At 27.6% G+C, this 26,443-nt stretch overlaps 1 protein-coding gene across 2 annotated transcripts in view; it reads right to left on the bottom strand.

The window, feature by feature from the left end:
- The window catches only part of LOC107447103 (structural maintenance of chromosomes protein 5), a 51,345-nt gene extending 25,613 nt beyond the window's left edge, over positions 1 to 25,732 (bottom strand). The window contains exons 1-14 of one of the 2 annotated variants that reach the window (XM_016061921.4): positions 25,458 to 25,732; positions 21,826 to 22,020; positions 21,497 to 21,593; positions 14,219 to 14,344; positions 12,593 to 12,805; positions 10,811 to 10,972; positions 9,418 to 9,489; positions 8,316 to 8,377; positions 7,888 to 7,966; positions 6,069 to 6,186; positions 5,319 to 5,473; positions 4,797 to 4,987; positions 2,946 to 3,120; positions 226 to 287 (exon numbers count right to left, since the gene is read on the bottom strand). In XM_016061921.4, coding sequence (XP_015917407.1) covers positions 226 to 287; positions 2,946 to 3,120; positions 4,797 to 4,987; positions 5,319 to 5,473; positions 6,069 to 6,186; positions 7,888 to 7,966; positions 8,316 to 8,377; positions 9,418 to 9,489; positions 10,811 to 10,972; positions 12,593 to 12,805; positions 14,219 to 14,344; positions 21,497 to 21,593; positions 21,826 to 22,020; positions 25,458 to 25,510 — 1,760 coding nt within the window. In that variant the 5' untranslated portion in view covers positions 25,511 to 25,732. The remainder of the gene's footprint in view (positions 1 to 225; positions 288 to 2,945; positions 3,121 to 4,796; positions 4,988 to 5,318; positions 5,474 to 6,068; positions 6,187 to 7,887; positions 7,967 to 8,315; positions 8,378 to 9,417; positions 9,490 to 10,810; positions 10,973 to 12,592; positions 12,806 to 14,218; positions 14,345 to 21,496; positions 21,594 to 21,825; positions 22,021 to 25,457) is intronic. The other variant, XM_071179146.2, reaches the window with a different exon arrangement.
- Between the last annotated feature and the right edge of the window lie 711 nt (positions 25,733 to 26,443).

The raw sequence follows: 26,443 nt of genomic DNA, 5'->3' as shown, positions 1-26,443 counted from the left end.
ATCTATCAGTTTTATTTAATTAAAAAAAAAATTAGGCTAAACAATTAGAAAAATAGTGTTCTTATGGAGACAATATATTTCCTGTTTATTTAGTTCAGTTAAATTTACAAATTATATACATACAAAATAATAAAGTGACAAAAATTAATAAATTGAAATAAAGATGTGAAGTTAGAAACGATTTTGTCATAAATAACTATAAATATGTTTTTACATTATACTGACCGAATAGAATCTATAATAGTGTTCATATTTTGATCCCCATATTTTGATTGTTTCCTGACAAACTATAAATAAAACAATAAAAAAAGCATATATAATTGAAGAAGCTATATAAAATTTAAAATAGAAATACAAGTTTTAATGAATTATATAAACGAAATAAAATGTACTATGTAATTTAACACTGTTTAGAAAGCAAAGTCGAATTATTATTTTACTAGATGCTAAGCTTAACATTATTAATTATTCCGATCATTAAACACTGCATATTTCTGTTACATTGATATGACCACTGTATACTTCTGATGTTAATGAAAAGTAATCACTCACAGACTCGCATTTTCAAAATGAATAGTTTTATAAACTATTTGTGTGGCTGTTACGGTAAAAATACAATATACCATGCCATGTGGCCCCTCTCCAGATAAAGCCAAAATCTCAGAGATTACCAGAGTAAAATTAGAAAAGCTAGCAAATTTCCTAATTTAAATTAACATAATTTAAATTGCAATTTAAAACTTTACAAATTTTTCATATGTAACAAAAATGCATAACTAATAGCAGAAGAAAAAAATTAAAAGCGTCAATTTTTCAAACTAAAATCGTTATTTTATGCTTAAAAATTAAAGAAAAACTTTTCTTTCACATAATTTATAATTAAAATATTTCATTATTAATTTTATCAAAGGATTCAGATAGATAGGAATTAGTTTTTGAAAAATGTTTATTTTCCTCATACCTTTAAGACTTTTAAGAAAAATAAATTACGAATTAGGTTTTTTAAAAATTGAAATTGAGTTATTTATAAAAACAGCATTGATGAAAAGGATAATTAATGAAAATGTTTTAAATAGGTTCTAAAGGAAAAATGCCTAAGAACAAACTGAAATACTTGCATTAACCCTTTCGCGCCGACTGTCACAAATACGTGACAGCATAAAACCATATCAATCAGGGTAAAAAGATAAAACTAGTTATCAAAGAATTTCTTTAGCAGTTTATTTGTGGGTGGAGTTATAATAATTGTTTGATTTATTTAATTCACCAATACTTTGTTCAAAATAAAACTATTTAGTTATACTTTGAATTAACATTGATTATATATATGATTCATGTTGTGTATTTAGCCGTTCGAGGCTATGTTTACGAACTATCACGCCTACGCAATCGAATTGGAACTTTCCCTCAAAAAATTTCAGTTTAGTTTTTCCTCACCTGTTAGTGTTGCGTTAAGACGCATCTTCTGTATTCTAAATTCTAAATGTTGTAAATAATTAATAAATAGTGCTTGTTAAATATAAGAGTGTTATTTCCTAAACCCCCACGCCATGGGACAGCACAATTAAACTAACAATAATTAAAGTAAAAGCAAAGTAAGTCTGTCAAATTAGCAACGACTACATTTAAGTTAACGTTTTTTATTTAATTACATCTTGATTCTGATTTTGTACGAATGCTTTTCTGAATCACCCATCTTCAAGGGGTTAAAATTATATGTGATTATTGATATCATATTCATTGAAATGATTGTGACAAACAATAATGCTGATCCTCCAAAGAAAAAACTTCTAAAGATGATGGTAAATTTCCCTACAAGTTCCAGACTTCCCAAAGGCATTCTCAAAATTCTCTGGGATTTCTAGGTTTTTCTGATTTCCAGAGAGAGGGACACCTTTTAAATTCCTCCAAAAAAAAATTTACTACATGAGCCCAAAATTGTTGCTGTATCATATTTAATATACCAAGGGCCATAGATGACAGAGAAGATTGCAGTGCTATAGTTATGCCATTTTTGCAAAATGGAAGAGCATTATGTGTCAATAACGGAACTTAACATGTACTCAGTGACTTTTTTGATCAATTATGCTTTATGCAAAATCAGACAGACACACATTTGTATACCGAGAACTTAAAGCAAGTATCTGGCAACAAAGGGTTCATATTGTGAGAGGGAGTATTGCGGTCTGGAAAATTTTTTTCCTAACATTTCCTGTTTCCACTCATCATTAAGAAAGTCATGTTAATTCAACAGACAAACACATCTGTCATTTCAGAGAATGCTCACTACAACAAGAAGAATTTTTTTTCCTTAGCTTGTAAAGGTGTTTACTTGCAGGACAATACATCATACTACACACCTTGTAGTATTACATGTATAGGGTTTAAAGAACATTAAGATGACTACTACCCTTGACTATCAGACTAAGCCAAATATTTAGGTACTTTATTTACGTTGCACCAGAACTGCACAATGGGCAATTGGCGACGGTCTGGGAAATATAACTGAGGATGATCCGAATGATGTGGATGATATATCATACTACACAGCTCGCAGTATTACATTTACAGGGTTCAAAGAGCATTAAGATGACTACTACCCTTGACTACCAGACTAAGCCAAATAAGTAGGTACTTTATTAAAGGAAGGAAGGTATTATAGTAAAATAACACTGTCCTTCAGATAAATAAAGCGCTATATTTTAGAGCTATGCTTATATTTTTCTTTTAAAAAAATAGTTAACCAAACAATGCAGATCAACATTGTTAACAATAAAAAAAAAACTATTTTACAGAAGTGGCTCGTGAGTTCTATTAACTAGAAAATGGGAAATAGAATTCTTTAAAAAAATGGTGTTTAATCACATATACCAAGTTAAAAAACAAAGCTAATTAAAAATATTTTCATACAATCAATCAAAAACTGAAAAAAGTAGACAAATTACCTTCATGTCTGGTGTGACAACAGAATGGAAATTCTGAAGTAACAACTCTACATTATCATCTGTATAGGAACTACATACAGGCATCAAGTGTAGTTTATAACACTCGCACAAGAAACACATGATAGGATCAGGCACTTTTATGTAGTCTTTCACGAATCCTTCAACCCCCATTTCCCTTTTAAAAAAATAATAATAAAATAAGTTATTACGCTATATATATACAATGATATATTGCTTTTTTTTTTAAACATCAATGTAAAACACATAATTCATGATATACTCATTTTATTTATCAAGTGAGATGGTTTAAAATTAAAATTGATTTCTTTTTTATTATACAGTTTTATAGAAGTACAATGCACTAAAAAAACAAATCACACTGAATAACTTTTGATCTAATGATCGGATCTTCAAGTTCTAAGTCTCAAACTTAATGATTAGAGGGGGTGACCATACGCTAATTAATTAGCGCAGAGGGTATTTTAAGTTACAAAATTAAACATACAAATGTACTTTCTCTGAATAAATATACATTTTTTTTGACAAATTCAGATTTCTAATTATCAAAATATAGGGGGCAGCCACAATCTGGGAAATATGGTCCTCATAATTTGGGCGGGAGAGTGATCCAATGTTTGGACCACATAATATTAATTTCATTTTTTGTGTATTTCATTATATCTGAAAAACTTTTTAAGTGAATTGAAAAATTTTTGCACACAGTTATAAAATTTGTTTATCAAAGATTAATTCCACGCAAAAAATAAATTTTAGTACATATTTATTATTTTATTTCAGAATAGCAGAAAAAGTTTTGAATTGCAAGGTTTACAATTTCTTACATCATTTCAAAGTAAGTAGTTTTCATAGCAAAGTACAAAATTTGTGTAAAATCAGTTGAATAGTTCCTGAGAAATTGAATTTTAGATATACAACTTCTTTAAAAATCAATTTCTCAGGAGATTTTTAACCTTAGCTTAAAACACGTAATTAATTAGCATATTTAAGGTCACCCCCCGAAACCATTAAGTTTGAGTCCTGCATCGTGAAGATCTGATCATTAGATCAAAAGTCGTTCATGGTGGTCCATATTTTTTTTTTTTTTTTTTTGGCACACTGTACATCTGCTATGCATTACATAATGTTTTTAAAATTACCAATTGGCTTGCACACACTTAAATAGAATGAAGTGATTCACAACTATATGAATTATCCTTATGATTCAATATTCAGAATATTAATTACACTGATAACATTACATTTATTCCTCAGTAATTTAAATAAACATTTATTTAGTATTTTTTTCAATTTCATTAAACTTAAATAAAAATTTAACTTTGAAAAAACTAAAAACCACATATTAGCATGAAAAAGGAACAGTGCTAGGAATAGGAACAATACACAGGCTTAAGTACCCCTCCCATCTATACCCTATTTTAGACATACCAAAAATAAATTTTAAATAATAATATGAAACAAAAACCAAATATGGTGAAGAGCAGAAGAGATTTTTGGGTATTTATAACCAATAATTTTATTTCAATTTAAGAAAATGAAAATCATAATTTGGATGGCAAGGCGGAATTTAGAAAAGATGCTGAATTGAAATGAAATTTACATTAAATACGCTGAAATGAAATTTATCTATGATACATGAAAATAACTCACTATTTTACAGAAATTATATTCAAAGTTTAATTTGAGGGTTTGCATTATTTATAAAATAAATTACAAAAATACCTTACAAGAAAAAAAATATTTCTATTGCAACTCATGTTATTTATACTAGTGAATAAGAAATAAATTTGCTTATTTTGTCTTTCAGTAACAATAATTATGAAAAATGAGTACCTGAACTCATCAGAAAGAGTGGGAGATTCATATTCCTCTATAGATTTTTCTGGAGTCAAGACAATATTAACTTTGAGAGTTCGTATTAACAATTTGAAATCTTCTTTATCTTCACAAAAAAAGGCGATTAAATCCTCCTCATTAATACAATTTTCTATTAATTTACAATAATGATTCTTTTCTAGTCTTAACTGGAAAAAAAGAAAAATTAATATTCTTCAAAAGAACGAAACATTAAAAATACTACGGCAATTCGAGTCACAGATATGATTTAATCACTACAAAAGTTTGAAAATGCTTTCTTAATCAACAACAAATCAGATTGGAAATGAATATAGTGAAATAAATAACATCCTGTAAAATCGGCAAATCTCCTGTTTGAATCGGCAAAATCCTGTTTAATATAACTGACATGAAAACATTGCTGCAATCAAACAGTAGTTTACATTATAAAAATCTAAGCAATTTGGAGCACATTTCACTGGCTCAGTGCCATAGAACTAGCTCAACTTTTTAACTTACCACAAGTAACATTGGTCCATAAACTGTTCCATTAAATTTGGATTTGTTATCTTTCAACCATGAAACAGCTTTGTATACATTTTCAAAATTTTCTTTTAAAAAATCCATTTTCTTTGTCTCTTCTTTTTCCGCCAGTTCAATTTCTGCAACTTTCTCTAAAGAGTAAATTAAGAAAAATATATTAGTATTAGTTGTTTAAATTAAATTAGGATTAGCAACAAAATAAAGAGAAAAAGAATTATTTTAGTACAATATGTAAAAAATTTCCACCATAAGGAAGCGTAAAAAGGAAGTAATACACTAAACTACTTCTGAAATTTGTAATTTTTTACATAAAATTAAAAAACTAAACTGTTTGTACAAATTTTTTAAACAAACTTCAAGCATCCATTTTTTCACAAAGAAAGTAAAAATGTATGTTAAAGGTGATCATTACAGAACACTCTCCTCTTCTTGTATACCCAAGTAAATGAAAACCACCTTATATAATTTCACCAAAGAAGAAAAGTTTAGTATTTTCATAAAAAATACAACTTTAAATAGTAACATTTTTAAGCCTTTTAAACAAAGCCAGTGTGATCAAAATATTCTCAAAGCAATCATCTATTAAATCACTAAATATTTGATCTTACATTTTTCACACACAGGAAACTGGTTACCTACACCATGCAGATTCATTGTGTAGGTGCTTAAGGCTCACAGGATTCATAAATTTAAAAACAAAATGAAAAATGAACCCAATACATTTACTTTTATTAGATTCTTCTAACTGCTTTAGCTTTAAAACGATGTAACCTCTATCTGATGTAAGTGATGATATTTCATTTTTAATTTCCTCCAAACGCTTTGATAAGTCTTTATTTTGATCCTAGAAAGAGAAAAATCAAAAAAATATTAATTACATTGTGGACTAAAAATTTTACTTAAATGTTTTTGTTTTTTGTTGTAATTATATTAGTAAAAGTTTGAATCTCCACCTAGTAGTTTTACTGGAAACAGGAACAAATTTAAGCATTCCATTATTTACAGAACTTTAAAAGCTTCTAGATATAAAGTTAAAAAAAATATATATATACAGCACTTTTTGTGAGTAATTGACTTTTAAAACAGAGTGGATTGATCAAGTTAACCTTATGATTCCCAGCATAACATATAGGGCAAAATTTGGAAAGTTTGCTTCCAGCTAGTTAAATCATTTTTAACTGGGGCCACTTTTTAAAAAAAATTGAACATTTTAAATGAGTGAAAAAACCGTTTACATTAATAATGTAAGGCATTTCTCTTGAAACATTTTTCAAAAAAAAAATAAACTTTGCAAAGTTCAAGTTTCAAATGAAGAAAATTTTTCAGAAACAAGCATGAAATAAAGTAATTTTCAGAATATTATAAAATATTTATAATAACTTCATATTTTTTTAAAAAAATAATTATAATAATAAAATGGACATAAGGTGCATTTTCATCAAATAATTTGGCTATCAGGTAGCATTAGGCAGTCAATTTTCAATCGCCATGAGTTACATTTAGTCATCCTGTGACAAGTGGAAACTATTAATTTTGTCTAAAAGCATTGCATATATAGTGAATAAAAAAATCCCATTAATGTGTTGAATATTTATGTTATATTTTTATTACATTATTGCAATTTATTTCAATAATACAATTTTATGAAAAAAAAAATTTCAAAATAATGCTCAAAGGGGCACTGTCAGTTTTTGGCTTCACCACTGACAACAGAAAGGCTCCAGTGTGTTAGCGGGCAGTGTGTCCCCTGATGAAGTTCTGTCCTGCTAACACACATATCTTAAATTTTTATAATTTTTGTTTTCTGCTAGAATTGTTTGTTTGTTTTTTACTTTATAAATTAATTATATTATTTATAATAATATATTATTTTCTCTTTTTCTGAATTTGTAATTTAATTTCAAGATTAGATCAATATTTTCAGGTTATATTTAAAAAGATGTTGTCAGAAAGTGTTAATTTTAGTTGACTGTATGAAGGGCTTGATACAATATAGTGATAAACCATGAATTTTTAAAGGGGACATTTTTACAATTTTTTTTTTTCAGTATTGTTTCCAAATATACACTTAACAAATTTTCAGAATTTCTACTTGATAATACATAGAAACATCTTATTATCCACATAGCAATCATTGCCTTTTTTTACCAAAAATAATCTTCAATTATATAATTAAAAACTCTATTAAAAATGTTACATTAATAATTATACATTCTACAATTTATTAATGTAATCTTAAAGGAACAATAAATTATGAGATTCCAAATAATATTGAACTAATATTTAAATTAAAACATCCCACCAAATTTCTCCTCAGATAGTTAATTTATTTGTTTTTTATTTCAGTATGGTACAGTAACTCCTAGATACACTGCTTTTCATAATATTATGCAATGGATATCACACAATTTTGTTATGTCTTCTCACCTCCCAGCAAAAAAACCTTAACAATTTTCAGCGCTCGTTATAACCAAGTTCCACTGTAGTTAAAAATGATAAAAAAATAAGTAAACTGCTTAAAAATAATATGGAAGAAAATTTATACTTCAAGGTGTGGTCCCTCCACTTTGCTGCTATCATAGAATGAATTTAATTCTTCCTTTTCTTGACAGAGCTGAGTTAATCTGAAACAAGTACACATTAAGATTAGTTGAAATGAAAAATTTAAATCTGCTCAATAATTGACAAATATATTGAGAATGAAAAGTGAAATACATAAATGAATTTATTCATTAAGAATATATTATTTTTTTATTTGAGACAAACATTTAGCTTCATAATCATCAATAAAAAGTAATCCTTTTTTTAGTATGAAAAAATATTTAAATTTTAATTATAGCAATATAAGAAAATAGCTTCAATACAAGAAAATATTTTCTTGTAGTATGTTTTTGTTGAATAAATATCACAAAAATAGAAATAAGACAATTTTTAGGTATGCCATATAAAAATAATGATAAAATAACTACATACTTTGTTAACTGATTCCTTTTTTCAACAATTTTACTACCATACAGCACTTTTGCATTGCTGACCTGAAAAATTCATTGATTGCAATAAAAACATTAAACTAAAAAAAAATTGCTGATGCAATGTAGTAAATTTAATGCATGGAAATAAAATATTTTTTATAACATACTGGCCTTCAAAAGTACTTCAAACAAAAAGAATTAGGCTACAAATAACTCTTGATCTAATGATCGTATCATTTACTAGAATTATCACAAAGTTTAAAGGGGATGACCTTAAATATGCTAATTTCTTAGTGCAGACGAAATTTTAAGTTAAAAATCAGACGCAAAAGTGTGTTTTCTCTGAATAAACATACTTTTTTTGATGGATTTGAATTTTTAATCTCAGAACATGTGGGCAAATACAATCAGGCAAATATAGACCCAATAGTTTAGTCCAACTATTTTTAGTCCAACAATAGTTTAGTGTTACCAATAAGAGAGTGTACCAAAGTTTGAACTCCTTAAGATTAATTATACATATTGCATATTTTGTCATATCTTGATAATTTTTTAAGCGAATCAAAAAACTTTTGCACACAATTATAAATTTTATTTTATTTTTTCAATAATATAACATCCTAAAATGTTGTTATTGAATGCCATCAAAATAAAATGCATTTATTTGCAAACCAATATATATTATACATTAAATATATATTTAAAATAAATATATATCTCCATTAAATATACATTTACATGAAAATATCAAAAATATTTAAACCAAAGAAAAATTAGAACAAATCAATATGATTTTTAAAGTTAGAATTATTGGTTGGTAGCTCATATTATTCATGTACTTGCTATAAAATATTGAAATAGCATTTTGAAGAATCAAGCATTAAATATGACTTAATGGTAGTAATGCTTGTCAAAAAATAATGTTTAACATGCACAGCAGTGACTTAAAATTGACATATAAAAGAAGAATGTATATATAAATGTAAGATATGTATATATAATGTATATATAAATGTCTTAAATGAAAAATATTGGATTATAGTTTGTTCAGTAAAGAGGTCGTTCAAAATACAAAAGTAATGTGATAACAATAAAATTATTACCATATCTTGAAGCTCTGCCATTTCTTGTTGTTTTTCTAAAACATCCTTTTGAATATTGACAAGTTTTCTATTCTGAAAAAAGATGATAATCAATTTAAAAGAACTAGTAATTTTTTGAACTATTAAAAAGCATATCATTCATTAATATATTTTGTTCTTAAACAATCTGTTATATTTATTTCATTTTTTTTAAAATTAATATACTTTTATTTTATTAGTATCTTTTAGATATCATTTCCTAAAAAGAAAGCAAAGTTTAAAATGCATTAAAAGCTCATTACAACGAGCATATTAAGAGAATTTACAAGTCACAGTCAAAATGCTTATATAGAAGGTACGAAAATTGTAGCGTTATAATTAGTTAAAAATTGATAGCCTTCAGCTATTACCAAAATTTTTAAAGGAAATACATATTTCCGCTGTTTAAGTGAGCAATATTATATGAAAAAGGTTTAACTGGCAGACATTTTTACCTATTCAGAGAGACAAAGAATGTTTCTGTGCTACAATTTTAACTCCTTATTTTTATAAAGCAATGTATGGGCAACCACCAGCTAAGTTGTCTTTTTCCTCCCAAACGAAAAGTTTTTCCACTATTTTTGGAAATCCTGTTACGACTTTTGTTGACCAGATTTATACTGATACATTTTGTTGTAAACATATACCCTTATTTCCCCTCTTCACAAAATTTCCTACTTTTGTCATGCAAATCATGGAATGGGTAAAGAGAATGAATCATCAGAACAATATTAAAAAAAAGCGAGGGAATTGCTGAAGTTGCAGAATCAGTAAAGAGGTTTTCTAAAAGATGACTCTTTCTTTTCCCTACCACCCCTAAAAGAAGAATGAATTGTATCATGCATTAATATTTAAGTAAGCATTTTTTTTATTAATATTTAAATCTGTTAATAAATATATAAGTTATAATCAGGGCAATTTTATAATATGGCTCTGAAGAAGGGTGCCTTCAAGTCAGGAATAACTTGTCAGTCAAATAAAGGCAGATTTCAAAAGAGCAAAATTTAAAAGATTAGAGCAAGCCAAAAACTGGGGGACATGAAGAAGTAGGCTGGATGCCTTATGTGCCAAATAAAATGAAGAACCTAAGCAATATAAAAGTTATAATTCAATAAGTATAACTAACTCAATATATGTATTAAATTAGTACAAAAATAGCAACTTCTGCATGCCAATCTTATAAATACACACTTTTGCACTTTCAAAAAAATTTAGTGTATCCTCATGAAAAGCTTCACTGTTAAGAAATTTTCTTCTTTTTTATCATGAAAAATTGCATTAATGGGTTTTACTGCATATTAATTTTCAAATGTATTCATAGAATGAGAACAAAGCTGGTGGCCAAAGATGAATAGTATTTTATGAAATAGCTTACCTTCTCCCTTAACTGCTCCAAAGTGTCTCGTAATTGTAGCCTTTTCACGTTAATTTTATCCTTCATAAGAGGAATTTCTTCATTCAACTTTTCACTTATTTTTCTCAAAGATTTCTTTTTAAGTTTTATTTCATCAAAATGTTCCCGAGTTTTACCATAATCCTAAAAAAAATTACATTTTCTAAAATACATCCAGATATATCTCAAACATTTAAAGCAAGAAAGAAAAATTTTTGCAATCCTTTCAGAAGTACTCAATTCATGGGGGGGGGGAGACAATAAATTTATCTTCAAATGCAGTGATTTCTAAAGATCTTTAGAAATTTTGAATGAGAATATATTTTAAATAATGTGTCATAAACAACACTCAGTATTAATGAAATAAACACATTTTTTCAACGTTCATTATTAATCATTATTAACTCATTATTAATGAAATAAACACACAAACGAATTTCTAAAATACATCCATATATATCTCAAACATTTAAAGCAAGAAAAAAAAAATTTTTGCAATCCTTTCAGAAGTACTCAATTCAGGGGGGGACAATAAATTTATCTTCAAATGCAGTGATTTCTAAAGATCTTTAGAAATTTTGAATGAGAGTATATTTTAAATAATGTGTCATAAACAACACTCATTATTAATGAAATAAACATCCTAATTAAGCTCAGATCATGAACCTGAACAATATAATCTATAATAAAAGAAATATAATTCAGAAAACAAGACTACTAAATTAGGTAAAAAAGCAAAATGTGGTGGACTTGCATCAGTCCTGAAGTATAATCAAAAGCATATCTTTGCAGGGACAAATCATCGAGCAAATTGTTCATAAAGTGAAGCATGTAATGCAAAAAAAATACTAAAGAAAATTACTTTTTTTACAGATGCTCTAAACTCCTTAATCAGCCTGATATAATCAGCAAGTGATAAATTTTCATTACTTTAAACATTATTAAACTCTTTTATAAAGGTAAAATTGATTTCATTTTGGAATTTAACATGAAATATATAATAACACAGCCAAAATAAACTATTTATAATAAAAGATTTTTTTTTCTTCTCTAAACGATTTTTTTAAACCTAGAACTAAAGGAAGAACCTAAGTAACAGTTTACAGACTTTTATTAAAAAATAATAATAATCAATTTTAGGAAATATATAGTCGTAAGCAATTCCTCATTGCAGATATTTTTAATCATAGACTTTAAACTTTTACATCTCTAAAAGAAGAGCAGTAAACAAAAAAAGAATATCAAAAGTTTTAACAATAAAAATATTACCATAATGCAATAGTATAAAAAATAAGAATAAAAAGATTTTTAAAAAAATAATGAAGCTCTTTGATCCAATCTTTAAAATTTGGTAAAAAATTTATTTCAATCTTTCTTAGTAGTTCTATAATATGAATGATGATTGATCAACAGTTAATGGAATTTGAAAATCATAAATGTCATTGTAAACTACAAAAGTTTGAAGAAGTATGTTGAGTTAAAAATTAAAACTAGATTCAAAAATTGATTTCTTAAAAAGTAATAGGTTAAATTTTAATTTAGGAATAAATTTCCAAGATATAATTTAAAAATTAGTTACATCAATTTTTACCAGAAAGTTTTGGGAAATTGTTTCCAAAATAGTTCATCTTAGTTTAGGCAATTTTAAAAATAAATTGTGCAAACAATATACAAGTAATAACTCAATAAATAAATATCCTTTAAAAAAAAGTAGTGACTTAAATCTATAAATATATCTATAAACAATGATTATAAAAATCTTACCAAATACAGTTTTAACTGTTCAAAAGATTTTAAATGTTCAATCGATCTAAGTTGTAGTTCATGTTTATCTGCTTCAATTTTAAGTCGCTCAATCTTGTCGTTTTCTTCTTTTATATGTCTCTGACATAACCCTATTTCCTCATCAAGTTTTGATGACTTCATTTTCAATTGCTTTAACTCTTGGTATGTAGTAAACAAATATGGATCACCTATCTTTAAATAAAAAAAGGAAAATTACTGTACATGACAGTTAGTTACAATTAGGAGAACCGTCAAATATTACGTAAGTACCAATGAATGGAAGTACTTCCTTTTTGCTTAATTTCGGGTGTAAAGTTTGATCAATGTGTAACACAAAACACTTATGTCAAACACAAAATTTTGTAAATCACCAAAAATCTTTAACAAATCACAAAAACAACAGAATTTGAGAAAAAAGAATATTTTTAAATAAAAAGTCTATTTCGTCTATTTTTATTAAAGAAAGGGAGACAAGGGACCAAATTCTTTGTAACATGCATACATACTATTTGAAAAGCCCCAAGGATGAAATAAAAGTTATAACAATGAAATTGGTTCAAAAAAACTAATACACTTAAAAAAAAAATTTTAAAAAAACACAATGTAAACAAAAACTTGCTGAATATATTTTGTAAGTAAAAAAAGATTTACTAACAAATATATTATTATGGATATACAAATATATAACAAATATATTAATGGCAGTAATAGCATATCAAATTTAATTAATTAATTATTAATATATATAAATTAAAAATATAGAGAAAACATGGAAAATAATAAAACAAAGATGAATGAGAAGAGAATAAGAAAAATTATTAAAATAAACTAAATTTAAAAATATTTTTAAAAAATTTTTATTTATAAAGAAAAATTAAAAAGAAGAAAACAAAATAAACACCCAAAAAAATTAAAATAGAAGACATTAAGTAAAAAAATATAGAAATAAAACATATCAAGCAAAATGTAGAAAATAAAATTTAAGAAAAACACAAAATAAAATATAAAATGCATTCTTTAAAGCGAGTAGCAAATTCATATTAACTTGTACATCCAGAATTTCATAAGAATATTTAAAATATTTTCGTAACAAAACTGCCAGATTACAAAATATGAAAACCGAAGCACAAATAGAGGGTTAAAAACATAAACAGAGAGATCTTTTATGGCGCGTACTTAACTGTAGTGTGCGGTACTGAAGCATGCTCGATTTGTCAGTTACCTTGAATTGGCCCGAAAATGGATGTGAGCAAGGTAACAATATTAAACTGGATAATTTAAAGTTTATGATTCACAAACTAAACTCAGTGGGGCAACAGTCCATAAAAGTCCAAGACCTACCGTGCCTATCTCACATTTCTTGCCCTTGGGCTCTAGGGCGCAGGAGCAAATGCTCCGGTGGGGTGGTCAGTCGAACATGGAACGCCTAGCGTTAAGTCCCAAGCATGCTTGGAACTCATTTTATCCACTGAAGGGATGAAAGGCCGTACGTAAATACATGCATACATATATACATACATATGTACATACGTATGTATGTTAAGCATACGTACGTACATACATACATAAATAAATAAATAATAGAGATAAAAAAAAATTACATACACATTGAAGCATGTTTTTTAATCTTGCTTTCTTGTCCATCATGGCAAATTCTTTTACTTTTTCCTGAGGTAAAAACTGACACAGGTTACTGACATCAATGTTGAAGTTTCTCACTATCTCTTGAATCTAATAATTAAAATAGAAATGTTGGAGAATAATTCTAAAATTATCAATTTGGAATAGCAAAATAGTATCAAAATCCATATACATAAAAATACAAAAGCGGTACTTGTGGAAAATCTCGCCAACAAAGAAAGTTGGCGAAAATTCCCCCAAATTGACACGAAATCAATTCATATCATGACCAGAGCATATTTAATGGAAATTAAGACAAAAAGTTAATTCAAAAAAAGAAAAGTATAAATTAATGTTTTAGAACAGTGGTCATTCGCCAACAGAACCAATTATCAACAATTCAACCATTGAAATTTCCTTTAATATTTACATTTTTTAAACTGATATAGCTATATTGTGTCCTTCACTTAGTTAGGGTACTCTTAACAGAAAACCTCGCATAAAAACTGGATTTTTTTCAACAACAGAAAGTTTTTTTTTTTTAAAAAATTGGGGTTTTTTTAATAATGATTTTTTAAAGAAAAAATTTGGTTTCTTTTCATCAAAAATAACACAAATGCTTTATTGCCAGAAATGTACACAGCCACATTAAAGCTTAAGTGTATATATATATTTAGGATAGATTTAGTAAAAAGTAAAGCGTTGTTAAAATACTGGTGACACAAATTAAGATTCGGCATTTTCTAAAAAATTGATCAAAAAAAGTGACTGAAGATGGATAGTTTGTAGTAAAACATTCTTAATTTAAATAATTTGTTCTATAAACATTGTTACTTTTGTAAAAAAAAAAAGCTTATTTACAAATATAATTCTATTTTTTATGTATAGTTTGCTTGTCAATGAAAAAAAATCAATGCAAATCAATATATTTCCAGAAAATTGGATCAAACTTAGCCAGCCTTGGCTTGCCAAAACTTGATACAGTGAATTCGCGATAACTCGAATCTGATAGGACTGACGAAAAACTTCGACATATCGGAAGTTCGACTTACCGTTAGATTCGGTTTTGGACTTTCAAAATATTGTCGGATTATTTAATTAATGCTTATAATTTCAAATCTTCTAATTGCTTACAATATTTAAGATCATTTTTCTGACAAGCCATTTACGATAAGACTGTTTGAAGCACTTTATGATACCCTGGTTCATCGGCTGCAACTTTGATGTTGTGTTTGGCGGGAGAAACTGCAAGTTTACTGCTTTTAAATTAGGTAGATCACTATGTGCTGTGCATTTATCCATAAAGAGTATCACTTTTCTTTTTTTAGCGAAGAATTTCCGATCCAATTTTCTTACATAGTCTTCAAATAAAACTGATGTCATCCAAAACTTTTTGTTAGACTTGTAATCCAAAGGATACGTTTTTACATTCTTGAAACATCAGGGATTTCGGTTTTTTTCCGATAACAAGTAAGAGCAATTTCTCTGTCCCAGACACATTTCCTCCAACTAGGACAGTCAAACGTTCCTTGCTAATTTTACCCCCTGTCCTGTTTTCATCCTTAAACATCATAGTCTTATTTGGAAGACATTTAAAAAATAAACCCATTTCATCAATATTGAAATCATCATTTTCACTGTATCCTTGAAGTAAACTTGGTAACGTTTCATTTAACCACTGTTCACATACTTTAAGAGGGACAGCTTTAGCTTCTCCATGAAGAGTGTGAAAGACATTGTGTGTGTGTTGCAAAGGAAGGGGCATGATGTCAGCTACTAGGTTTTTTTTCTTGCTTTAAAAGATCCAAAAAAATTGAGTTAAAGGGAGTAAAATTCGAGTAATCGAGAATAATTAACATGAAATTGAAGATAAAAGAATCGGGAACTCATAAAAAAATCTAGTTATAGTAATATTCGAGTTATCGTACTTCGAGTTATAGCGAATTGACTGTATTACACTTAATAACGATAGTATTAAATGATAAAATAAAATTGAATGCTATACAAAAACTAAAATCATGTTAATAACTAACAAACGCCAATGTGAACAATGGCCTTGTTTGGAAAGTTTGTGTAAGTCAGGATTGTATATTGTTATTTTTAAATTTTAGCATGATTCCCAGTTCTCATCAATAAGACGACTTTTCAATTTATCCTTGATAAGCTTCATGCTTGAAAATGATTGATCGTATAATTATGTAAACATGAATAAAGAAGAGCAAACGCTAGTTTTTCCAGCTGATTGTATGACTCAGAAATATTCTATGTGCGAAAAATTAAAATATTTTCATTCTCTAGGTTGTTTAAAGCAAACCACTTATGCTCAGAAGTAAGCTCACACTTGTTTATCTCAAATGTTTCGATATTAGCACTAAGAAGTTCAAATTTTGAGCTCCATAATTTCTTTTTAATTCCAAAAATTTAATTTGAAAGTTTTCAATGTCATTATTAGAGGGAGTGAAGTTTATTCTGTTGCAGTAGTACTAAGAGATTTTTTTTAACAAAGGCTAACATCACTTTGTTTCAGAATCCCTGAAACCAACTGCAAAAAACTTCATGTTTAAAACTGTTGTTTTAAAATAGCAAATGTGAAGATCAAAATTATTTTCTTGGCGATGTTTAACAGGCTTGGAAAGTAAAACAAAGTTTCGATTTCAAAATTCTGAGCAAATAAGGATAATTTGTTTTCAAATGAAATAACTTCGTCTAAGATCGAAAAAATTTTGTTTCTTTTCAGATTTTTTGATAAAGCTGATTTTGATGAGACGTAATGTCTAATAAAAAAAATTTTTTTTAAATTTAGAAACATATACTTTTTGGATCTGTTGATCCTTTCTTAGTTCTGAATAATAAACACCCTTTAATGAGGAGAAATTTTTCAATTTCGCTCATTAAAGTTTGTTATGCAGCAAAATATCTGCATACTCATGTTCAATTCTTTAAAATGGCAATAATTAAGAGTTAATAATCTTAAACAATTCCATAACTTTACAAATTTCTTCTGTAAATGTCTGCACACAAGGCACTTCTTATGAATGATACAAGGGTGAGCATGAAGTGATTTTCCCCCCCAAAATAGTAACAAACCTGTTTTTTAAGACAGTCATACTTTTTGTCCAATCTGTTAAAAGGAAACAATTTTATAGAGTGGAATATAATTTTTTTTTTTTTTTTGCATTCAATTGCAGCATCAGCTATATCCTCTCCACGTGTTTGATCTTTAAGTGGCAATAATACTAAAATTTCTTTTTTTCTTTCAATGGGGGGGGGGGGATTTGACCGTTGGTTTTGACCTTTAAGTGACAATATCAAATTTTTTTTTGGTGATCTGCAAATGAAATAAATTGTATAAAAAGTGAAATATCCACATTATCAATTATATCATAAAATTCCTCAACTGCCATTGATAAAGCTAAAAATCAAATTAAATCTTCTTGCTGGTTTATAACATTTAAGACATTTATAATTGTTCTATCTTTCGCTGTTTCAGCAGACTTTTGTAACTATTCAATTTATTTTTACAATATCTGCTTCGTTTTTAAATTCTCAAATTAGCTCTTTGGATGTATTTTAAAAAACAATGCATGCAGATGTTATGGGATGATGGGAAACCATATACAGATGTTATGTATTCAAAATCTGTATATTGTTTCCCTCTTTCAACAATCTCTTAACAAGAGAAAATATGGTAGTCTTATAGGAAACAAGCATTTTAGAAAACAAAACATACTAGATACCCCGAAATATTTGAGTAAAAATTTTGGGTCCTGTGTAACAACATTATTTTTTCATTTTCCTATTGAATAACATGAAGGCTGACCAATTTAAGCAGCAAAAACTTACAGGAAGAAATTCAATAACAGAACAAAATTTAGTTTCAAAAAAAATTTTAAAATTTAGAAAATATTAAAGATTTCTATTTTTGAACAAGACAAAAATATAGTGAATGCAAAATTACTGAAACCAGTCAATAGAATCTAATATAAAAATTATAGAAAAAGAATACAGTAGGGAACCGATTATCCGGATCGATCGGGACCATCGCTATTCCGGATAACTGATTTTTCCGGTTTTCTGAATCGCTACAAAAAGCCGTTTTTTTTATTGTTAAACCCAACTAAAAATAAAAAATGTTGGAAATAATCTTAAAAAGAAGAAAAAACGATGAAGTAATACACTAATGATTATTTCCAAAATGATGGTAAGGTAAACATCTTTCAAAAAAGATAGAAAAATCCTAAAATCTTACGAGGAAAAAGATTTTTTTTTTTGAAAATGGCGGAAAAATTTATTGAATTTCGTTCCGGTTTTTTGGTTTTCCGGTTTCCTGATTTCCGGATAACGGGTTCTGTACTGTACTTTTAACCAAAAACATTATTTTAACACGGAATTATCACATTATTTTTATTTTAAAAGATTATTTAATTTTTCAGTGAGAACACAGAATTTTTCAGTGAGGGTAAATACCTCAGTCACATATTTACTTTGCATTGAATCATATTATATATATTAAATGCAATGCATATTAATTTCCTATTCTTTAACATTTAAGATGTCTTTTTTTCCCTTTGTTTTTTTTTTTTTTTTTTTTTTTTTTTTTATATAATTTTAGGAAGATATTGTGATTTTGAAACTTTGCTCAATAAAAGTACGCCAAAAATTATTATCAATCTTTTATTTTTTGCACCTGAATACAAAAAATACCACAACACAATAAAATGAAACTTTGTTTCTTTCAAATAAACTTAAGTACAGTGTCCGCCGCTAATAAAATCAGCCGCTTTATAAAATCAAATCGGCAAGACCCGAATCGTTACAATATTAATACATGTTAAAAACATCCTTCAATAAAATCAACACCGCCACTTTTTAAAATCAAAATTTTGACTACATAATAAATCAAAAGTGCGATATTTCAGCTTTTTTCGCTCTTATTTATAAAATTTTATTTTTTCGAAGTTTAAAGATTATTTTAGAAGAAGCAACAGTTACTCACAAACCTGTGAAACAGGTGTGGTTAGCACTTTCCTGTGATATACATAGTGTAAGAGTTAAGGAAAAATGTGGGTGGTAAGCGGCGAGTTCATAGAACATCCAATTTAACAACGTCAATTCCTTGACTTGAATGAAGTTTGGAGAAACCTATCTCACTCAACAGGGGGTCGATGGGGTTGAATTCTTATCTTACTTTTTATTGAATGAACCATAGCAGGAAGAGAAGTTTCTTTTGTTATCTATCTTAACAGAGAACATGAATAGATTTCCAAAAACTGTCTGTGCGCATGTTCCATATTATTTAAGCCATTTGAGTAAATTATAGTTAGAGTAAGAGCACATATCATTTTTAACTTCGTTTGGTGTTAAATTTTATCAGCATGCTGAAAAGGAAGGATTTGAGTCTTAAAGATAAATTCGAAGTGTTGCAAAACTATGATAAGCTTCCTAAATGTAGTCAATGTGAAGCTTCAATTAAATTAGGGATTTCCCAAACTGCTCTTTTCAACATTCTGAAACAAAGGATAAATATTTCCGAGGAAATAAAAAAGAATGGAAATCTGTCAAGAAAGCGTAAGCGTGTAGGAAAATCGGAGGAAATTGAAATGGCTTTGTTAGAATGGTTCAAAAATGCACGCGAACGAAGAATTCCAATTTCCCGTGGAATTTTATTTCACAAAGCACAGGACTTTGCTAACTTATTTGGTGATTCTGATTTTAAAGCTACAGATGGGTGGCTAACCCATCTGATTCTAAATGTTAATCTGATTCCTAATTGTTAATCGATTAACCTAATCTGATTCTGAAATTGCTACTGACATCAAAAATTGCAAAGTTATTTCCAATCAAGAAATGGAGGAATCAGACTCAGACTCAGAGAAGATGAAATAAACTCATCAGTACCATCTTCAACGGAAGTCAGAAAAGCACTTAATGTATTGCGGCAAGCTTTAGAACAAAGAGGAGGAAATATCGAAAACTATAAAAACTTCTATAAACTCTCAAATAATGTTGAAAAGTTAATTTTAAATAATGCAACTCAAGCAACCATTGATCGATTTTTTGCAAAAGTTTTGTAAATTTAATCTTATGTAGGGTTTTACTTTATTAAAATAATTAAATTAGTTGAATAAAGCATTAATGTTGTCATTATTTAAGCTTTTAAAGTGTGTGCATTTAGAATATATTTTAAAAATGTGATTTTTTTTTTCAAATGTTGAATCGCCTCTTAATAAAATCCGGATCCGCATAAAGCGGAAGTAATTTTAATAAACGGCGGGCACTGTATTTTTATTTTTAATAAATATTAAAATAATTACATAGAACAAATTTGGAGATCTTATGAACTATTTAAAGAGCCAAACATCATTAAATTTATTGCTCTACAAAAATTTACATAGGCAGGACACCTATTAATTTTGGATGACAACCAAGCCATTAAGTGGATCTTGGTCAGACCACTTGGTATTCAAAAAAGAGGAAAACCAAACTGAAAAAATACCTAAAACTATCAGAATAATAAACTCAAAAACATTAGTCAAGAACAGGACAGCGTGGAATGGAATTCTGAGGAAAGCCATGGCTGTTGTGCCAGTGAAGAAGAAGAAAATATAAATGAATAATATAAATAAATTTTTTTTTATAATAAAATTTTTAAAAAAATATCTAATGTTTGTATACATTATATATTTTATACACTACAGAACCCGTTATCCGGAAATCAGAAAACCGGAAAACCAAAAAACCTGAACGAAATTCGATAAATTTTCCTGCCATTTTTTTTAAAAAAAAATTTTTTCCTCATAAGATTTTAGGATTTTTCTTTCTGTTTTGGAAGATGTTTACCATACCATCATTTTGGAAATAATCCTTAGTGTATTACTTTATCGTTTTTTCTTCTTTTTAAGATTATTTCTAATTTTTTTTTTTTTTAGTTGGGTTTAACAATAAAAAAAAACGGCTTTTCGTAGCGATTCAGAAAACTGGAAAAATCAGTTATCCGGAATAGCGATGGTCCCGATCATTCCGGATAATCAGTTCCCTACTGTATAATATATATTTTATAAACATATTTTATAAATATATATTATAATATATATTTTATAAATATATATATATTTTATAAATAATAAAAATATAATACCTAAAATGTAATGCTTTTAAAATAAAAGTATGTTTGAAACAAATAAAAAATATTTATAAGTATTTATGAAACAAATTAAAAGTTAAATCATTTTTTAGCGACTAAAATCAAATTATATGCTATACCTCGTCAAAAGAAACAAGTTTTTTGTCTAACAGCCAAGTTGAAGAATCTCTCTCGATGATTCTAGTTACAACAGCATTACTTTTTGAAGGATTTTCCCTTAAAAAAAATAGAAAATGCATATTAAAATTCATGATAAAACAAATAAACACCAGATTTCAAACAAACTTAGAATTAAAACCAATACAATAGAATAAAATCGATGTATTAAGGTCTAAATTAGCACTCTACATGAGATGAGTTGATTTCAACATGTTTTTATGTACAGTAGGTATTGAAATTGTTTCATAACAATACAATTTACCAACAAAAATAAATTATATATACTTACAGCTCAATCTCTATAACTGCTTGCTCACATCCATACTTCACAAAATCTGATAACTGGCCAGTTCGTCCCGTTAAATGTGTGTTTCCAGCAAGGCCTAAACATATTGCACACATTATAGATGATTTTCCACTTCCATTTAAGCCTACAATCAGATTAAGTCCATGCTGTGGATATATCTCTAATTCATCATAAGTCCTTAAAAATAAATATACTTATGTATACTTCTAATCAGGGTTGGCAGGTTTTTGACATGTGACAGTTTTTGACAGTTTAAACCATGGTTTAAACCGTCACGTCAAAAACCTCACTGTCAAAAATGTCGAAAATGTCAAAAACCTATATTCATATGTGAAATTTAATTAATACATAAAATTTATATATTTTTTAAAGGATAGTGTTTCTAAATATGTTCTAGAAAAAATAAATTTAAAATTTTGAAGAAACACTTATATTTTGAATAGTAACCAAAATCTTGTACTTTTGAAAACTCACATCTTTTGTAATATTATGTATTCGTTTTCATGTGTTATTGAAAATCTGCAGTGATATTATTAAGAAATTTATTTTTAACCAAATTTAGTGTATAGTATAGATTATACTAAAAATTAGACATTTTTAAAGATAAACATTAGCAGTTTTGTACATTAGGCATCTTCTTTTAAAGAAAAATCTTTTTAATATTCTTTTAAATCTTCTTAATAATCTTTTTAACATAAGACAATACAAATTTAAGTGCTTTCTGTTAAATACACAGAGTAGTTAGTGTCGATTTACAGTATATTCAGCCTATTCATTTACTATGCTGAAAATTTAGTTTATCCAAATACTTGTGAATTTCATTTTGCTGAGTACGATATAGTTTTGTTGAATATCTAAATATTCAGCTGTTAAATAATTACTTCTTGCTTTCAAGATATGCATTATTTGTATTCTTAATACAAGTGGAGAAAAAAAAATTAAGAGATAAAAATTGTTTTAAAATGATAAGTGTAATAATTATAAATAAATATAATAAACAATATGAATTATATTTATCATTATTCATAAATATAACTACTTTTAAATTCAAATTAACATACTGGATAATAAAGATATTCGGTATAACATTAAAAAAAAAATTTTATACACTTGTATCTTATATCAAGTTTGTATTTATACAACATAACTTGTAAGTTCCTTATAAATACAGTGTTTTCACTACAGCGCGAGAACGTGAGAATCTCGCATATTTTTTTCTTTTCTCGCATTAAAAAATGATTACCGCGAGAAATTCGCGCATTCTATAAATCAATTTCAAAATTCGCGAATTTCTCGCATTTTGGAAGAAGCTTCGAATTACGCTATTTAGAATAAAATCCGTTTCACTTTTCTTCCTGGATCTCTCATCATTTTCAACATTTGCTCCGTTATCTAGCTTCCCTATTTACCAGTATTGTTCAGAACCTTTTCGAACAACAGAACACAACCGAACCACGGAACCCCTTTCAGAACACATTTCTGTGCAACCACGTGTTTACCATAGGTAAAGTTTTTTCATGTAAGACGTTCAAATTTTTTATGCACTAATGTAAGAGGGACAAATACCTAGCAAAGGCAAAATCTTCTATGATAATGAAGCAAGAATATTCAATGCTTTAAAAAATAGAAGACGTTAAAAATGTATTATAATAAAAGAAATGATTTTTTTTCCAAGTCTATTTGTGTTTTTTAAGTTTTTGGATATCTCACTTAACTTTCTGAAATCTCACCCTGTTTTTGAGAAAGGGTGAGAAATTCTCACCCATTTTTTTTCTATGATGAAAACACTGAAATATTAGTTATATGTTCCTTATATGTCAAAAATGCATAGTAATAAACTTTTAATTTTCTTAAGTATCAAAAAGAAGAAAAAAAAATTTTTAAATATAAATATTTAAACAATTTTTGTGCAAAATTTTTCTGCACATGCATTTGAATATAAATTTCTGAGATTTTAAATCTGTTATTTTACCTTAATTTTAATTAAAAAATATTTTAAAACCTGCTGATTACCTATAGTATAATTAAATTTCAATATAATGCATGGCAACTGTTGGTAGTTTTGAAGTTTATATATTTTCTTGGCAAACTTCAGTTTTTGACATTTTTGACGGTTTAAACCAGTATTATACCCTTGTCATGTCAAAAACCACTTTTTGACGTCAAAAACCCAACCCTGCTTCTAATAACGAGAGAGCAATAATTTTTTAATAAAAATATCCGATGGGACTAAGGTATATATGGATTAAGTACTATAAAAACAATGGCGTTATGGAGCCAGAACGTGCGGGTACGACATTCCAATACCTTTCAGTGAGGCAGAACATGGTTTTGAAACATTAGTGAAGCACTAATTTTCCCTTTAGAATCCTTAACTTTTTTTTAAGTATAATCTGCTCATAATACTACAGGGGTCTGTCTAGGTTTTTCTGAGAGGTACCTATTTAGTAAAAATTTAGACATAATTTGTAAAAATTAAAAATTATATAAAAAAATCAACACAAAAATATGATAAAAATATGAATTTATCGTTTCTTACGGGACACAAAAATAAAATTTTAAGAAAAAGTTTTTTGTGAAACTACCATTTTTCCTAAAGTTGAATTTGTGAAGGTACCGCTAAACGGTAGTAAATTTGACCTAGACAAAACCCTGTACTAACTAGTTTTTTGTTAATGTACTGAATTTTTAATATCTTAATTAGTTTTTTAACAATATATTAAACAAATTTTTTCACTATCTACCTATTGCCAGTGGCTTTGTCTGAGCTTAAGTACTGTTATTTCAATTTAACTTTGTCTGATTTTTTTTCGAATTTCCGTAACAAAAAAATTTTTTTTTTTATTGCTGAAAATTAATATATATTCTATCCTTAATTCAAAAATGCAAAATATTTTTGTCCTCAAGCAGTTTTTTACTTCACCTAAAGGTGGTGAAACATGTGATCTACAGCTTTCCCTGCAATGTCCCCCAAGTTTAATCTTAAAAAAATACACTGAGATAACATATTTATTAACTCTGGTGCTTTAAGGTGTTTAAGATGAATATGAACATAAAATAATTATTAAAATTAGGTAAAAAATATTTTAGAAAATACAATATAATTTAATTTTTTTTTTTTTTTTGATGAAGCAAATAAATTTTATCCTTCTTAATTGTTTAAAGATAATGGGTTTTCTTAAGTAATTTTTTTCAAATTTCATAAATAAATGAATTTTAAATGATTTCACTAGATTTATATTTAATATTCGGCCACATTTGCTGAATTAAATATCACATCATTCATTTTTTGATTAGTAAATAAGTGAAACTGTTAAAAGTTCTATTATCTTTAGCACCTAAAAATTATTCGATTTCGGTTACAAAAAACCTATTTCCCAGTAAAAATTAACTATGTCGATTTGTACCGTTGTTTTTTTTTTTTTTTTTTTTTTTTTTTTTTTTTTTTTACCGAGTTTCACATTGAGATTTCTGTCTGATTTCCCTGTCACATTTTCTGTACGAGTACCAGTGTTTTGATTCATCAAACAATAAGTTTTCACAAAATGAATTTAATCCACACAAAAAAAATCTAATTCTTTTAATTCGAAAATTCCATAACATTTATAACTTACATAAAATTTTTCAATTTAATTCTTAGAATATGACCACCGAGATAGCCAGTCATTTTCAAAAGCAGGCAATCTGACGAAACGTAAGAAGCGATCTTACGAATAAAGAAATAATTTCCTAGAAAAAGTTATTATCTTAATATGAAAGTGTAGGTAAATATTAAAATTTTATTCGGTTTTCCTATAACATACTGGTATCTCTCTTACAGCAGATGAGCATACTAGCAACGAGCATGCTAGTAATGTTTACAAATAAATAAAAGACATTGCCATACTATTTTTGATAATAACGCGGGGAGACAATTTCTTACTTTTCTCGGAGAGATTTTGAAAAGCAACATGCTATTGGCAGACCGATTTTGCGCACAAAAAGTGGCGCTCACAACGCTATGGGCAATACTTTCTGAAATCATAGCCTGGCATAAGTATTGCGTGTAATCAGTGTTGAGCATTAAAAAGCAGTTTAATTTAAATTCCAAAATATTTTTATTTCTGAAAACCAGTATGTTATTTTGTAGATTGCCTAAAGATGTCTATATATCTCTTGTAATTTGTTTGGTTGCTTATTGAAGTTCATACACAGAGATTATTGCACTTCATTTACGTTACACTATAACTGCACAATGGGCTATTGGCGACTGTCTGGGTTGTTGTAGTTAATTTACATCGCACTAGAGCTGCACAATGGGCTATTGGTGACGGTCTGGGGAACATTCCTGAGGATGATCCGAAGACATGCCATCACAATTATGATCCTCTGCAGAGTTGATGGCAACCCTGCTTCGGTAGCCCGATGACCTACACGCTAAGTCTAGCACTTCACGGTAGACCAGTTCAACGAGGACCAATACCGCACACCATCGGTCCTTACGCAGACTAATCCAAGTGGTCACCCACCCACAGTCAGTGATGCTTAACTTCGGTGATCTGCTGGGAACCGTGTCTTAACGATCAGTCCACTGCGGGACGACGACTGTCTGGGAAACATC

Source organism: Parasteatoda tepidariorum, chromosome 3 (genome assembly GCF_982258835.1).
Source record: "Parasteatoda tepidariorum strain Cologne lab strain chromosome 3, Ptep-v5.0, whole genome shotgun sequence".
NCBI lineage: Eukaryota > Metazoa > Arthropoda > Arachnida > Araneae > Theridiidae > Parasteatoda > Parasteatoda tepidariorum.
The sequence above is the reverse complement of the archived record's forward strand: the minus strand, read 5'-3'. Positions and strand labels throughout refer to the sequence as shown.